We start from the raw sequence: 17708 nt of genomic DNA, 5'->3' as shown, positions 1-17708 counted from the left end.
ATGAGACATGGCGTCACCCTAAATATGTGGCAAGCCGAAAGTCCTCTCGTGTGGTTTGGTGGAAGGGGAGAGGGGTGGGTGGGCTCCCGAGGGTGCCGTCCATCAAAACTGGGGGCGGAACTGAGCAAAATCGCACTGTCACCTGTAAGATGCTCAAATTATTGGAAGAGTTGGCATTGTGATGAATGACGTTATAAAAATGCTCTCATGCAGTGTTAACTATTTGAATTCTGCAACATAAAATGAGTTAATTGATTGTTTAAGTAGTATTTGTTTGAAAACAAAGCTTTTAGATGAAATTAAAAATTCTCTTTTTTATTTCTTTGTACGAATATCGCGTACAAAGTAATCGAAATCGCGAAAAACTTCGGTTATCATATTTCAATGGAAATATTCATTTCGACCGTTCCCGAAATAGTCTGGGGCCCACCAGCGGCCGAGCGGTAAAGTCGCTGAACGTTAGTAGTTCGGTCCGAAGTCCGAATCCGCCGAACGGCCTGGCTGCGTAGGCCTTCATAGTTTTCCCCATGTGTAACGTGTATACGAGCCAGTTCCACTAGAAAGACCTTCACGAAGACATCCCTTTCCCTAGGAAGATAGCCCTCGAGGCTTTGCCGTAATCGCATAAACCAAACCGCATCCAGTTTTGGGGCGGGGGGAGCGTCACGTCTGTAAGTACGGATAGAATAAAGGACTCTTTTTTTTCCAAAAAGGATTGTAAAATGGATTCAAAAGAGATTTTTTTTCGACATTTGTATGTTCGCATGTATGTACAAATGTATGCACATACATATGCATCGCATAACTCAAAAACGATTAGCCGTAGAACGATGAAATTTTGCACATGGGGCTGCTATAATATCCATTTGTAAACTCCTCATTTTTATTGCAATTGGCAATGTACACACACACATATATATATATCAACCCCCTTACCCGGCCTTTATTTTCAGAATCGGTGGTCGTAGGCATATCTTCCCATTGCAGAAGTGTTTTAAATGAAAAAAAAAAAATGTGTCGGCTGTGTCAAATTAAAAAAAAAAAAAAAACCCTCATAATTTCCTACAAATAACGAAATTTAACATTTCATTCGGTCTCTTGGTTTCTATATTTATACTTGGGAAAGTGTTGTACTCGTTATAAAAAATTAAATTAGAAGAAATTTGACTCCCGTACAACAAAAACCGACCGGGATATTTAATTCAAAATTTGCAATTTTTATGTCATTTTCAACTTGCCTTGAGGGATGGGGTAATTAAATTAAAATTACTCGAGGAAATAACTTTAAATGAAATGTAGCAGAAAGTGTGTATAATTTAATAAGCGATACAAGGAAATCATCTGTGTCCATATCAGATTTTTAATTATTAATCCTAATCTAATAAAAATCATTATCAAAAGGTTGGCTCCTGGAAACCTCGAGTTTTTTTTTTTTTTTGGGGGGGGGGGAAGGTGTTACTGCAAATTTATTAGAGGGGTCTAAGAATTTTTTTTTTTTTTTTTTTTTGCATAGGGGCCCTAGAGTTCTAGTTATGCCATTGCTTGTTGGTAAGGCCAACACATCTCCTCGGAGGATGAGTTAAGGGACGAGCTTTAGTTTTGCCAATCCTTTTTTTTTTTGGTTTAGTTAGTTCTTTAGTTGCCGGTTATGCTAGTCTAGCGGTACGGTTTATTCTATAAGAATGAGGTGTCCGGCTGAAAAATCTTTCTTCAGCATGGCAATAATCCTTGCTTTCTGTTAAGGCCTTGTTGTCGGACTACCATCTTTCGTCTGGCTGTCCCATTTCAATTTTCTTGCCACAGTGCTTTTCTCCGCTTCCATAATTTTCCTAGACTCTTGCTTCTTACTTTTACCTAGCTCCTTATCCTGTCCTCCCGTTTTTCTCAACCTCTTTCCTTCTCCACCGCTTTCTGCACCTCTTTCTCTTTTCTATACTCTCTCTTTTCCTGTTCCACACCCTTCTCGGCCGCATTCTGCACTTCTTTCTCTTTTCTACACTTCGGTGGCCCCTTTTCTCAATTACTTACAATCTTTCTTGCTCAGCGTTGCCCTAGACCTCCGACTTACAAGGGGTGTGCCCCTGATTGAACTCCTGTTTCTCTCAATAATGACGCACCTTCTGTCTCGTAATACTTTTTCAATTTAATTCATGTTCGTGGAACTTGCCTACGCTAAGCTGAGAGTATATGCTGAAATTGGCTTCTCAAATAACTCGGGCAAACCTAGTATAAAAAAGAGCTGGGATGACCGGTTTTAATTCGAATTTCCTGCTCCCTGTTTTTCTATAAAACAATGTCATCGATTATTTCATAATGCTCGGCAATTTCTTTCGCTGCCTGAAATTTTTCTCTGTTTGAAATACACATAAATTAGCCCAAATTCTGGATCGGTTCCAGTTCCTTAATTAGCGCTTCCTTAAAATTCAAAACGATGGGCATGCCGCATTTTATTTCTTCGCTGTTTTCATTTAGCTTAATTCTTGACAAAGAACCCGGCACTTTATTTTTCCTTCCAGAGCGTTGTTCAAATCTCAAACCATATTCTTGTAGTTCCAAGGTCCGTCTGACCATTCTTAGCATTTATTTTCCAGCTTCGTTAACCTTGCATTATCGAAGATAGAAACCTTTAATTTCTTCACTGCATACATGCATGCCAGAGTTTCCCGTTTTGTCACGGATTTTTTTTTTTTTTTTTTCCTGCCGGAATCATACTTCGACTAAAATACAGTATTGGATATTGCATCAGAACTACTCCTATTGAAACATAAGCTGCATCCGTATAAATAAATCTGCAGTCTTTTGTGTGTCTGGCACTTTCAAAACCAGGGCTGTGATCAGTACCTGTTTTAGGTTCTGAGGCCTTATCTGCCTGCTCAAAACATTTAGACCTGACCTTTTTCCTTTTCAATTTCAAAAGCTCCTCGGCAATGTCTGAAAATTTTTTGATAAATGTTCGATAATATTAACATAAGCCGAGGAAAGATGCCAAGTTTTTGGCAATCTTTGGTGTTCTAAAAGTTTTCAGCGTAAGAATTTCCAACTTATCTGTCTCAATTCCTTCTTAAATTCTACATAGCTTGATTTTTTAACAAGCAAATTTATATTCCTCAATATTTATTTTTAATAAAGGAAATACTTCACATGCTTTTCTAGTGTTGCTTGGTTACAATTATATCATCTAGATCAAGCGGCTATCGTTATTAATCTCCTGAGGATCAATGAAATTTTCACCTTTTGATGATCCTGAACAAGCTTAGCTCAGATTCCAGTTACGGACCGCAATGGACGCAAATGAACACAGCTCGCATTACAGATTTACAGCTGACAAATATTGCACGTGTGCGAGAAGAAAGAATTGCTTAATCTCGCAGGCGCCGAAGGGTTTAAGATCAGTGATGATCAAAAGGGTCGACTACTAATTACTTGTTTATTGATTTAACTAATATGCACAGGTAATTAATGGGCATAATTAAGATTCCATGATTACCAAAACATTATTAGTATTGTGAAACTAATTACTTGTTTATTGATTTAAAGCTGTCATGTAGTGAGAAAAAATCATATAAAATAAGTATGAGAGGGGGGAATATACTAAAATTATTAAATATATTTTAAAATATAATAAATTTTTATGTAAAATGTGCAAAATAAAAAAAGGAAAGCGCACGAACACAAGAAAACACCCTCCCTCCATGCACAAAAAACACGAAGAATGCAAAACTTCCTTAGGAGGCATACTGTTATATACAAGCTGCTTGCAAAATTTCGGCTGCTAAAACACTGAAAATTTAAATGTGCTAGTATGTCTTATACAACTGCTGAACTGAGAATTATCTGATTTTGATATTATGATGCAAGAATATTTGATTGCACTGACGAAGAATGTTCAAGCACAAGTCTTATTCAAGGCTTAATTTCTCAAATTAGAAGTGCCGGAGTTCTATGGAAGACCGTCAGCAAAGAGGAACAACAGATAAATAAATAAAATGACCAATAACATCATTAATAATTTTAAATTAAATAATTATTACGAAATTATCACTTAATTAATATTAATAACTAATATTTGTCAATTATTAAATAAAATAAAATAAATTATTATTAAAATAGTTAATTAAAGTTTGAATAATTAAAATAAAATAAAATTTAAAGAGATAAATTCAAATTTAATAAACGATTTGTAATATAATTTTATTGCAAAATATTAAATTTTCGAGATCAAATTTCTACTGAAATTGTTGTTGTTACATAAAACAAAAAGGCCGGAGTTTTCTGATTCAGAGCTCCGGTACGATCCGGCTAGAATTTAAGATTCATCTCAAAAACCAAAAAGTACCGGAGAGGCCTCCGGCGTAATTTAAGCTCTGGTCTTATTTATAAGATACGTACGTTGTATTCTTTTCAATTTAAAAGCCATCGGAGGGCCATATTTCAAAGTAAAAGTTGTTATCGAGCTACATAATTGACTTTTGCCTCTTCTTGACTAGTAAAAGCAAGCTTTAAACAGGCCAGTGACAAGAAATATAGAAAACGAGAGAAAGGTTGAATATTTTCGGAAGAGGTGATTTAAGAATTAAGTTAAATACTTTTATGCCAAATATTAAAAATACCGCATCAGTACATCAAAAACAGTCATCACTTTAATTAAAATCGAATTTCTGTGCGATTGGAATCGGTGATTTTGTTTATGAAAACTCGTTTACGTTTGCAAAATTAAACAGAAAATTATATTAACACAAAAAGTAATAAAACATAAATCTAATATATCATACTTCTCAAAACTTTCATTCATTTCTTGTCCAACTGTTATCTTTAGTTGATTTATGTGTATTAAAAAAATGTAACTGTGTCGATGAAGAAAACCATCCTTTTGAAAGAGGTCAGTGTAAGAGAAAGGTTCATCGCTGCTTTACGTTTTGTTTCTGTTATCCTCTAAAGCAGCTAAGTTTAATTTCTGTTATTACACAGGCTGTGTGCTGCAAGGCTGACGACCTTTAAAAAAAAAAAAAAAAAAGCTTTCTTCTGTGAAGTTACTTTACTGAGACATTACGCTGAGCCGATAAGTCACTAGATTGTCTTCACGAAGCTATATTTTAAAATTTAAAGTACTTAGATTCCGTGTATTAATGTCCATCGTTCATGGTTAAGTATGCTTGAAGAATCAGAAAGATTTAGTTAAGCTTCTGTAAAGGCAGACAATAGATTTCGTGTATCTCGTAAATGCTATGATAGCTTCGATAAAGCCACTTTTGATGGTACTACACTTTGATTCACTTTTGATGGTAGAAGCTCGCAATTAGGTATCGTAAAAGAGATTGGCAACCACATCTTACTATATACAGTTCGAGAGCAAAAGAAAGTTGCCATAGCAATGTCCATTTTGAAAAGTCGGGTTTTGATTCAAAGGCATTGGGGAAAAGTTTGTTTCGAAACCCAATATCGAGATATACAAGCTTGATATTTTTAACACGTTGACTGCCAAGTGAAGTTTATAAGAAAACCCTCTTTTAGGCCACGAGCGCTGCTATGCCATGCGTCAAAATTGTTTCCGGTCGTAGGAGTCTAGAACGAAACATTTTGAGACATGCATTTAGTTTAAAATCGTTCCTGAAGAACGAAGTATCTAAGAAAGGGTACGAGATTCGAAAATTATCTCTTCTTTTTCAAATATTTTTTCCTATAGTGACAAATGATTGAATTTCTTTTCGGGGGTTAAAATTTTTGCTCCAACTTCTTGCGATGTCTAAAAGAAAAATTATTGAATAATTTTTAGGTGAACCATATACACTGACTACCAATAAGTATTTGGACACCTGTGATATAAAAGAAAAACTAACTTTATTCAAAATCAATAGTTGGTAGAGCCTCCACGAGAGGTAATTACAGCGTGGACCCTCCAGGGCATACTTTCCACAAGTCTTTGTATGACAGCTAATGGTATTTTCTTCCCACTCGGCTTGGAGAAGACATAGAAGTTCCTTCACCGATTTTGCAAGGGTAGTGCACCCCTGAATTCGGCGATGCAACTCGTCCCAGAAGTTCTCGATAGGGTTCAGGTCTGGACTCTGGGCAGGCCAGTCTATTCGATGAACTCCATTGGCATCATACCAAGCCTTGATTAACGTCGAAACATGACAACTGGCATTGTCGTCCTGAAAGAAACAGGGGTCCAACCCGTAAAACTGCCACAACGTAGGAAGCCGATTGTCATCCAAAATAGTGCAGTAGGCATCGTAGTTGAGCTTACCATGAAAAAATGGGGACCAAGGGTCCCAGCCCATACCAGGAGAAACACCCCCACACCCTAATTCCACCTCCGCCGAACTTGACTGTTGGCACAATGCATTCCGGCAGGAGACGCTCTCCAGGTAGACGCCAGACTCAGACCCTGCCATCCGAACGGTAAAGGGTGAACCTTGATTCAGTACTCCAAAGAACCAGTTTCCACTGATCTACGGTCCAATTTCGATGTGCTTAGCACCACATTAACCGAGCAGCGCGGTTGGACTTTGTGATCAAAGGTTTATGGGCGGCAGCACAACCATGAAAACCAAGCAGATGCGCTTCCTTACGGGTGGTATTCATTGAAACAATACTCCTGGATGCCTGTTGAAACTCCACGCGGATAAGGGCCATCGGTTGGGTGCGGTTCTTCCGAATTTCTTTGGACAGCACTCGTCGGTCTCTATCTCCCAGTTTCGTTGGTCTGCCGACTCGGGGCACATTCTGACAATCACCGCTCACCTTCCACTTCTTAATCACATAGGTCACTGTTGATTTTAGGTACTTCAGATCGCTAGATATGTTCCTTAAGGATCGGCCACATTTGCGATACCCGAAAATTATACCTTTCTCGAAATCAGAGAGCTCCGAATTGCGAGGCATCTTGCATGCGACTAAAGCCGATGCTGTTTCCTACATGATATATACCGGCGGAGTCCGTGACATACCTTTGGACCGCAGATATTGTCATTTGCATAGGTGTCCAAATACTTACTGGTAGTCAGTGTAGCAGTGAAGAAGAAACCTGTTGCCAGGCTTACAAAAATTCGAAAAGTAATGATACGGAACAGTCGAGGGTTTTCAGAAATATAATTATAAGCAAATTTGCATGTTCAGATTCTGATTCGAGTACTGATAAATGCAGTGATAATACATGGGGTGTAGATTCTACCGATCATATTTCACAAGAACTGGTTGTTTAGGAAGAAGGAAAAATTGATACCGAAGAAATCTTATTTCAGTTTAGTGAACGGTATGAATTTACCTATCTACAACAACCATTTTCGCTTCTTTCTTTCAACAATCATTTTTTTCAAATACCTTCTTTACCTCAAAGTACTCAAAAGAACTATACCTGAATACGGAACTCAGGTGATCGGTTGGGTCTGATCAGAAATTTTGCTGTCAGTTAAAGTGTTAAAGCGTGTTAAGTTAAAGCATTTCCCGCAGTGAGGGTCAGAGCTTGATTGAAGTCAGAATTATTTAGAAAATGACAATTGGCAAATGGCCTGCACTGTAAGCATACCACAAATTTCAAATCTACATGACCAATCTAATCATTACATACTGTATTAGCCTTTGTTTCTACATGTCGTACTGCTGAAATGTTTGAAGCTGTTATAAGGTCCCATTAAGAATATATATGGTGATGAATTATTCCCATTTACAGTGATACTTTGCATAACAATTACACATATGAATCGAAATTAAATATAAAAAATGACCTGTATATGAAAAGTAAACAAGCAGAGGAATCGAGCAAATAACCACATTTCATAGTACATTATCGCACAAAAATTGCAAGACTTTCATAACCACAAACATGAAGTAGCCCAGAGATAATTTCTTTTTCTTGTGAATATGTGATGAACACAAAATATTCATGTCAAAATTAAGACTATAAAGAAATTGTGAGTCAAAATTAAGACTGATCTCACATGACTTAAAGTGAAAATTTAATTAGAAGAGAGCCATGTCAAAGGTAGACAGCAGATCTCAGTAAGCTGAGATGAACAAAGTGACTGATTTGTTCTGACAGTGCCATGCACAATTTCAGGATGATTTTGAAGAAACGTCAAGGCAATTCCTACACTACTTTAAACAAGGTCTTGAAATTGTAACTTCCCATGAAACCAAATGCAGTTGTGGAAGCAGGCCAATGACAGCTGAACTAAAAGTCTGAGAACTGTGTACATATTTACTGCATGTAAACATTTTAAAACTTTTAAATTAGTTAAATTACTTAGCATTTCCAATATTAGTGGTGTTTCTATTATTATCTGCACTTTTTTAGGATAGTTAAGGATTTTGAACCAGACTTGCGGGACTGATAAGAATTATTCCCATAGTAACTTATGGAAAACAGTGTTCTGCGTATCGAATGCCATTGAGAAACCACTGTTTATTGAAGATTTCTAAATAAGTTAAAGAAAACAATCAGTATTGGTCCTTGAGATGTGGCATAATTTCAATTTTGTATCATGATGATGGGGCGAAACAAAATAACTTTGGTAAAGGCTGACATACATCATTTAGAACACGAATAGAAGCATTTCAATTTACATTACACATAGACGCGGGAAGGAAGAATTCAATCCCGTCATCAAACAAGGGGGCTTGTCTGTGAGAAAGTTGCCTTTTTATCAAAGAAATCTTATGGCGACACATCTGAATGTTTTAAGAACATTTTCAGTTTGAGTTTCTCATCCAACCAGTAATAAATTATTTCAGAGCTACCATGCAAAATTTTCAGTTGCAGGCATAAGGATTAAACCTTATCTTCAAACAAACATTACAGTTATCTACTAAAGCAAAAATTTTCCAGGGATAAAGGAAAGAGGTGAGGGACACGAAAGACAAAATTTGCCTACTAAGAAAAAACATTTTTAACTCCACCACTGCCACTCCAAAGTTAGGTTGCTTTTTTCTCAATCTACAAACAAAAAGAAAGAAAGCAATGTCCCGGAACGCTCGTTTAATCGAATATGGCAAAGCACACCTAAGCTATCTGTCCTTGCGTGCTTTGTTCCTATGTCTAGAAACACCTACAAAATTATGTTACACGTAAAAAATACCATCTCTAAAATTGTGCCCTCTCTTAGCTATGCTACTGAAGCAGAAGCTGTCAAGGGTTCCAAGCGCCGACTTTTTGAATGATGCTAGCTTTGCTCAGCATGTGCTTAGGATAACAAGGTGAAAAATGCATGACAATTTTTTTTTTTTGAAGAAAAATTATTAAGTGCTGTAACCAATTTTCTCTTTCTTGAGGGTCAATAAAGTTTAAGGAGTGAAATTTGGGGCTTTGGTCCTGGCCTGAGCTGGTCAGCATTTGCTTTTTGGGGCACCAATTCTTTTATGAAATTTTCCTTTTAATGTGATACATACTGGTGACAAATATAGTAATCTATGAAGAAAACAAACACATCATGTAAAATATAGAATTAGGTGGAGTGGGAACTTTAAACAAGTAGCGATTTTATATAAAACTGCAACTTGAATTTCATACAAAATCCGTACCAATGAACAATCATGTAATGACTTGTTACCATTAAAATATATTTTCTTTTTCAAAAGGAAAAGACAAAGCCAACAGAAACATAATATAAACAAATTTAATTGCATTTTATATTTTCTGCCACCTGAAATTTGGCAGTGGAATACAACTGCATTTTAACTGAAATAAATTCACAAAATACATTTCATAAAAGATAATTCTATGTACTATATAATATCCACTAATTCTCAACTCAAACTTCAATATAAATCAACAAATTATTTACTAATGTAACTGAGATGACTTAAACACATTCAAAGTCAATATTTAAAAATGGTTTCAAACATAAAGTAACATTTTAATATAAAATAAGCAAATACACTAAAAATCATACATGATGTATTTTACAAGAACATTATACATGCTTAATTTTAATCCAGACATGATTCTATGTAGGCTGAAAGGCCATCACATTAGTTTCTCTCATTTATCATAAAGCACACATGGATTGAGCACAATTTCTCAATTAATGCTATCCTGGACATTCATCTTCAGTAAGCGCTTTTATTCAAGATTATTGGTTATCTTTCAAGATTACTGAAGTAAAAATGAAATATTAAGGTACAACACATAAGTCTATTGCTATAAAAATATTACTGCACAAAGCAATTGCAGCATATAAAATTATTGCATTCTGCCCACTTTAGGTATTTCATAATTTATGAAAATTACACTCAGTAAACATTTTGAAAAGCACACAATTCTTCTTTGTCAGGAATAACAGCAATTTCCTAATCTACTAATTTATGCTATTTACAGAAATTCAGCATTATATTCAAAACAGAAATTTCTGTCTTTATAATACCTTTCATTTGTACATATTGCAGGAAATTTTAAGACACAGAGTATCAGTACATAGCTTATCAGTTTACAGCTTAAAAATTCAAAACTTACACATTTTACACTTCAATACAATGAACACTACCACTGAAAATGCATTACATAGTTGATTTAACCCAGAGTGGCATCGTGTTTTGGGTCTGCTTATGAAAACTGTATTACAGAAGTGATTATTCAAATTTGTAAAATTTTTTATTTTAGTATAATTTTCATAATCTCTTATTAAGATAATATTCAGATCATTTAAGTAAACCAGAAAACAATATTTCAAACAATATGATAACACATAGCAAATAACAAAAAATCTCATGACCAGATAAAGACTGTCATGCCACTCGGGGTTAAGAAAAGAAGTTTGTAATCACCGTTTTAAGCACAAAAGCTAAACATAATTCTCCATTTTCTACTTACAGGTTGACATCAGAATACAATTTACAATTTAACAAATTATAACAATAACAACTTATAACAATAATTAAATATTCATTAAAACACCATGCATTCTAAGCAACGACTTCTTGGTAATTTCATTACATGTTAGGATATAATACAAAACTGATGAAATAATTTTTTGGAGAGATTAAATATTTGAAAGTATGACTAGCAAAAATACAGAAAAAGAATGAGTGAATATGAATAAAATTTAAGAGATCCCCAATACTTGATGAAATACAGCTTGATTTTAAAAACAAACCATAAAAATATAACTATTAAATAAAAGAAAATTTCAAAGTTTTAATAGATACTATAAACCAATGTGATAGAAAGTTATTAATTATGGAATAAAGCAAACATCCACAACACCGAAATAAAATAAGGGAAAATAAAAACAAACTGAAATAAACACATATTTATATTACAGCCTTTTTTAGAAAACATTCTTCAAATGAGAATGATATTTATGAATGAATTATTTTATACCCCCATTCAAATGCAGAGTAAAAATGACTTTAAAAACAAAAATTACAAGGAAACAGCTGCAGTATATTTCCTTCACATATGACAGATTTACCTTCAAGCTTAACAATTCTTTGGTTCTAAAAGATAAATACTACATAAAAACGTTTTGCTAATGGGGTAGAATAAACAAATAAAAAATTTAAAACAGATAGCTCAGACACAACATTGGGTTAAAAAATACAACAAAATATACATGTAATAATATTTACTCAAACTTTTAAAAAAGATATTCAAGTACTTTCAACAACAAAAGATGAATAAAAATTATAGGATATACAGTTTCACTGATTGTTCAAACAGTTACATTTAAAATTTAAAAAAAAAAAAAATTAAAAGTACATAACTACTACTCTATGAACAATATCGGTTAGTGCATTCTTTATATGGAAGTCAATGATACAACAATGATTCAAAACTTTCATAAAGTTTTAAGTGATCAAAATTTATTTACTGAAGAAAAGTTAGAAATACAGAATTATTAAAATAATAAAAACAAAAGTAAACAATATATCGCTTAAAAATTATTCATCAAGATTACCATGATGTTGGACTTATAGCATTTATATCGAAGTTGGAAATTACCAATTTAACTGCTTCCCTTTTAGATCTTTCATCATTTTCTGCAAGAACAGAATCTGATGATTTCTTTACTTCTTTACTCTTATTCTCCTTAACACTAAGTGTTTGTCCTTTAACATTTTGCTTTGGTTTCTTTAAATTGCCTAAATAAAACCATCGTCCTGGATTAGTTTGTACAGTATCTTTTTGCCCACTCATCTTTCTACGAGGTGCAGGTGATGGTTCAGGAGTTGCACATGGTGTACTATCTGGAGATGAATGAAATTCTTCATGTTTTATGCTATTTAAAATGGAATGATACAGAGTAGGTGAATGATCTACTGTTTTGATATAAGGATCTGAGGTTGGTATTTCAACTTCTTTTGAAGCAGTCGCAGCAGTATTCTCTACTTCAATCTTTGGAGTGTCAGACAAGTTACTAGGTTCAACTGCAAAAAGCAATTTAATGAATATAAGTACATGCATAAAGAACACAATTACATACAAACTGTTTTGAAAATGTTTTGAACAAAATTTTCTACATGCTGTCTTCTGCCTCCCCCAAAAAGTGCTTATAATTTGATCAGCCAAATTACTAGGTAACCAAAAAGTTCTTGCCATTTCTGATATGACATTGGAAGAGTGGACTCCAATATAAAAAGTTGCCATTCGAAGTTGTTTGCTGTATGATTTTAAAATGGGCCTGTCAGCAGCAAAATCAAGTCACTAAATTTGCCAGGGCTTTGGCAATGATGCCGTTAACAAACGAACCGCTAGGCAATGGTTCCAGAAGTTCAGGACAGGGAATAGGTCTCTTAGTAATGCACCATGCAGCGGTTGACTACAAGTGCTGGATGATTAGGCTCTGAGAGCAGCCACAGAGAGTGACAGTAGTGAAACATGTGGTGAGCTTGCTACACACTTCCAGGTATCTGATGAAACAATGAGACTCTATTTGCATCGCATAAGAAAGTCATACAAGCTGAGCAAGTGGGTACCCCACTTACAGTCTGATGCAAACAAGGTACGGCATATTGCTGCCTGTTTGTCATTGCTTACTTGGCACCAGGATGTATCCATATTTGAGCGAGTATTCACTGGCGACGAAAAGTGGGTCCAGTATGACACACCCAGGAATTCCAGACATTAGTTGTCACGACAGGACCCTGCACCTCACATTGCGAGACCTTCTCTCCACCCACACAAGATCATGCTCTGTATCCAGCAGACTAGTTGCCAAATGGGACACTAGGAGGTCCTGCCAGTGGGCCAAACCATCACGGTAGGCCTTCACTCGTAGCAATGAGAACACGTGCATCAGGCACTGATGCATAAAGAGCCAGCATTGGACAATCATTAGGGTGTTCTCCTCCTTCATGACAATGCAAGAGCTCATGTGATTCGGGAGGCCAGGGATATCATCCCCATATTCCCCAGACCTTGTACCAACAGACTACCACTTTTCCATTCCCTGGATAACCATCTTCGCGGGAAATCATTCAACAACCGGCCAGACCTCGAAAAGGCCCTCACGGACTTCTTTGAGTCCAAAACTCATGAGTTTTACTGCGATGGCATCACACAGCTAGCCACTTGTTGGCAAAAGGCACTGGATGTCGACGGTGATTACTCTGAGGATTAGTGGTGATTACTATTTGTTTTAGGACTTTTTCTTTCTGACTGCCCAAAACGACAAGAACTTTTTTGATTACCTTGTAGTATAGTGGCTAACGTACAGTGGTAAAAAAAAATTCAGAGATGGAAAACATTTTCTCACATTTCTCCTAAAATACGACACAAAATCTGGACAGTTAATTGCCATATAATGTCATTGTGGCACTTGTGTCACTGAGATGAGTTTACGTATTCTTGTGGGTGTTGCTACGCCCAGCAGGAGGTATAAAAGTCCCCGTCCAGTAGCTCAACTTATTCCACTCTGCAGTACAGTAGTGATTTTTGTTGTCTTTTTTTAACAATCTTGTTGTTTTTTTGAGTAAAATGAGTACACATCATTGTTTAGACCAGAGCTGGGCCAACTCCGGCCTGCCGGAAGGTTCTGTACGGCCCACGGATTAAATTTTAATTTGCTGGTCCGAAGGCAAATTAAAAGAAATATACATTTATATATTATATATCCATCTCCTTTTCTACTTTATTTAAATATTTTTTCCCTCCTTTTTTTTCAAAGGACTGATGATCTTTTTACTTTCTGTTTTTGTTCTACAAAGTGTAAATCGACGGAAATAGCAAGCAGAGACAGCTTTCAAGCGGTAAAGTGTTAAAAGCGGAAGTTCTTTGTTAGTTATATCTGTAGATTGGCGTCAAGAAGTGTTATCTCTTTCTCGGGGAGCAGACATATGGGAATTCAATATGGATGAATCACATGTGGCAGACTGCGCATTTTAAACTCCAGCCAGCTGCTTTTTTCTTTTGGCACAAGTTCTAATATTATTGATTGAGCAATGGAAAGATTGCGGACATATAGCATCATTGTGAATAGTGGTGAAATTATTAAAAGTATAGTGTAGCTAGTACTTGTTTGAGTTATTTGTAAAATACTTCAACCCCACAATGGCTACTAAAAAACGTAAAGTTGATTTAGAGTGCCGTGCTTTTAATGATTAACGGTGACTTCTAGAATGGACCCGGAAATATTTTTCTACAGTTGTAAAAGATAAACCAGTGTGTCTCTCATCTGCAATGAAGCTGTAGCAGTCTTCAAAGACTATAACATTTCCCGTCATTTCACATCTAAGCATAAGAATTCCAATTACGAGGCAATGTCCGAATATGAAAGAAAACAAAATGCAGAAAGTCTTTGTAAAAAAATTGTCAGGTGGACAAAATTTTTTCAAGAAGGTAAAAACAGTATCCAAGAAGCAGCTAGCTACACATGCAAGTTACATTGTAGCATACAATATTGCTAAAATAATAAAGCCCTCAGTGGAGTTCGTTAAACAATGCATGCTCCAAGTTTGTGATGTTTTATGTCCAGACAAGAAAAATAATTTTGAGACTGTAAGCTTATCTCGAAAAATGGTGACTTCTAGAATCAAAGTCATCAATAAAAATTTAACATCACAATTAGAGTCAAAGATCATTTTTATTTAAAAGTTTTGTTTAAATTTTGCTCCATAGCTATGGAGGAAAGCACTGATATAAATGATATTGCTCAATTAGTATTTTTTATAAGAGGTGTTGATGAGAACTTTGAAATTACAAAAAGAATTGGCGTGCACGCATTCTTCACAGGGAACAATAACGGAATGTGATATTTTTTGTGTATTTCAGAAAGGGCTTTTAATTTTGAAAGTGCTTATAACAAATATATGTAATATTAAGACCAATGGAGCACCAAATATGACAGGAAAAAAATCTGGATTTCTTGAACTTTTTAACCAAAACTATCACAGAAACAATGTTGTTTATCTACATTGTGTTATACATCAAAATGCTCTCCGTAAATCTGCATTGAATATGAAATTCGTGCTTGATGCAGTCATGAAGCTTGTAAATACTATTTGATCTCGTGGGCTTACTCACAGGCAATTAAGAGATTCTTCAATTCAAGCAGTCTGAATTCTCTGATGTACTGTATTACATGAAAGTATGGTGGCTGAGTGCAGGATGTGTTTTTGAGCAAGTTTAGCAGCTGAAAGATGACATTGTATTGTTTTTCCATGACAAACAGTGTTCTGCGGAGTGTGAAATGCTAGAAGATACAGAATGGCTTTCAGACTTTGCATTTTTCACAGATCTTTGTGATATGAGCAACTTGAATGCCAAGATGCAAGGGGAAAATCAATTTATTGATGATATCTGGCCCCATCTCAAAGCTTTTAAACTAAAACTTAATCTGTTTGCTGGGCAGCTAGCTAAGAATGACTTGTCTCATTTCCCCAGGTCAAATCCAATACCCTTAGTAAATGAAGAGAAGCTTAATAATTATGGAGATGGCTTGAAAATTGAACTGCATTTTGAGTTCAAACGCAGATTTCAATGGCATTCAAACAGAAATGGATATTTTTTCATGCCTTTCAATGTAAATTGTGAAGCAGTGAGGTCAGATTTGCAGCTTTAATTAAATGAGTTGCAATCTAACAATCTTCTCAAGCAACTGTTTCTAAATATGTCAAAGTTAGAGTTTTACAAATCATTATCGAAAGTAAGTTTCCAAAATTTAATATCTCACACCCAGAAAACCAGTGCTAGGTTTGCTTTATCATATATATGTGAACAAGTGTTTTGAACTATGAACCTTAGAACGAATTATTTCAGAAGTAGACTGACAGATGAGCATTTAGCCTGGTTCCTTAGAATCAGTACATCTCGCTTCGAACCTCAATATAAGGAACTTTAAAAATGAAATCGCAATTTCATTAATCTCATTAACATATTTAAATTGTAAAACTCTTATGGTGTTTTTTAAATTAAGAAAAATTTATCTGGGCCCGCCAAACTTTTTTTTTCCGATACTTGGCATGCGACCGAAAAAGTCTGCCCATCCCTGGTTTAGACTAAGGTATGAGATGGAGAATCGTGGTTAGGCTTGAAGCAGGGCAGTCGCAAGCTCAGGTTGCAAGATATCTGGATGCAACACGAAGTGTCATCTCTTAATTTATGGAATCAGTTTAGAAAGAGCTGGAACAGTGTCCAGAAAACTAGGACAAGGTCACCGGAGTGCCACAATGACCAATGACGACCAGTATTTGGTACTTTCAGCCAAGCGCCAGAGCACATCAACTGTCTCGTGGACCTTGCTACTGCCACAGGAACATCAGTTTCAAGGAAGACATTTGATGATAGAAGGCTCCATGAGACAGGTCTGCATGCCAGAAATCCCTGCTATTTGCCTCCCACTCATTCTCTCCAACAAAAGAGAATGTATACAATGGTGCATACAACACCAACACTGGACACAGCTTCAATGGGCTAATGTTCTCTTCATGGATGAGTCCACATTCAGTCTACAACCCGATACCATCCCAGGCAACATCATAGAAAAGCGTGGTGGAGGAGTGATGGTCAGGGCAGGGATCATGCAAGTTAGCTGCACATCGCTCCTTGTGTTTGACACTGGTTCCATAAAAGCCCAGAGGTACAGGCAGGAGATCCTAGAGCCCTATGTCCCACTTTTCAGGAGTGCTGTTGGCCCCGAGTTCACTTTTATGGACTACAATACACAACCACGTAGGGCCCACCTGGTTGATGACTATCTGGAAAGCAGGGATATTCACTGAATGGAATGGCCAGCCTAATCTCCTGACCTTAATCCTACTGAACTGCTTGGGATGCTCTTGGCTACTGCAATAAGCCAACCCAGAACCATTCAGGAGTTAAAAACTATTCTAGTGGAGAAGTGGGTGCAACTTTCACACAGCACTCCTGAACTCTCTAATTAATAGCATGGCCATTCGTTGTGTATGCTGTCTGTCTGTCAGAGGCAACCACACACAATACTAGACACATTTTCACTGGCATCTTTCAAACTCGTATTTGGACCACATTGGATGCTTAGCCATAATTCATGCTAATGAATGGCATTTTCGTTGTTTGTATACATTATTGCCATACAACAAACTATACCTAATTTCATTTATTTATATCCAGTATTTCTCAAGATATTTGGGAAAAAGTGTTCCATCTCTTAATTTTGTCCATCGGTACATATAGAAAACTAATGCAAAAAGTGCCACTGTTCACTTTTCTATAATTTAACAAATTTAAAAACTGACATAACAAAACTAACATGATTGTCTTTCTTAACCCTAGTTTATTCGTATTGCATTAGAGC

The 17708-nt window shown here is 35.8% G+C and overlaps 1 protein-coding gene across 4 annotated transcripts in view; it reads right to left on the bottom strand.

Annotated features, from left to right (window-relative positions):
* Nucleotides 1–9596: 9596 nt before the first annotated feature.
* Nucleotides 9597–17708, bottom strand: part of LOC118202877 (uncharacterized) — a 32760-nt gene continuing 24648 nt past the window's right edge. For all 4 annotated transcript variants that reach the window (XM_035375086.2, XM_035375087.2, XM_035375085.2 and 1 more), the window contains exon 3: nucleotides 9597–12363. In XM_035375086.2, coding sequence (XP_035230977.1) covers nucleotides 11891–12363 — 473 coding nt within the window. In that variant the 3' untranslated portion in view covers nucleotides 9597–11890. The remainder of the gene's footprint in view (nucleotides 12364–17708) is intronic.

Source organism: Stegodyphus dumicola, chromosome X2 (assembly GCF_044657685.1).
Source record: "Stegodyphus dumicola isolate Sdum_Otavi_A_Nest chromosome X2, ASM4465768v1".
Lineage (NCBI taxonomy): Eukaryota > Metazoa > Arthropoda > Arachnida > Araneae > Eresidae > Stegodyphus > Stegodyphus dumicola.
This window is presented reverse-complemented; position numbering and strand designations above follow the sequence as displayed.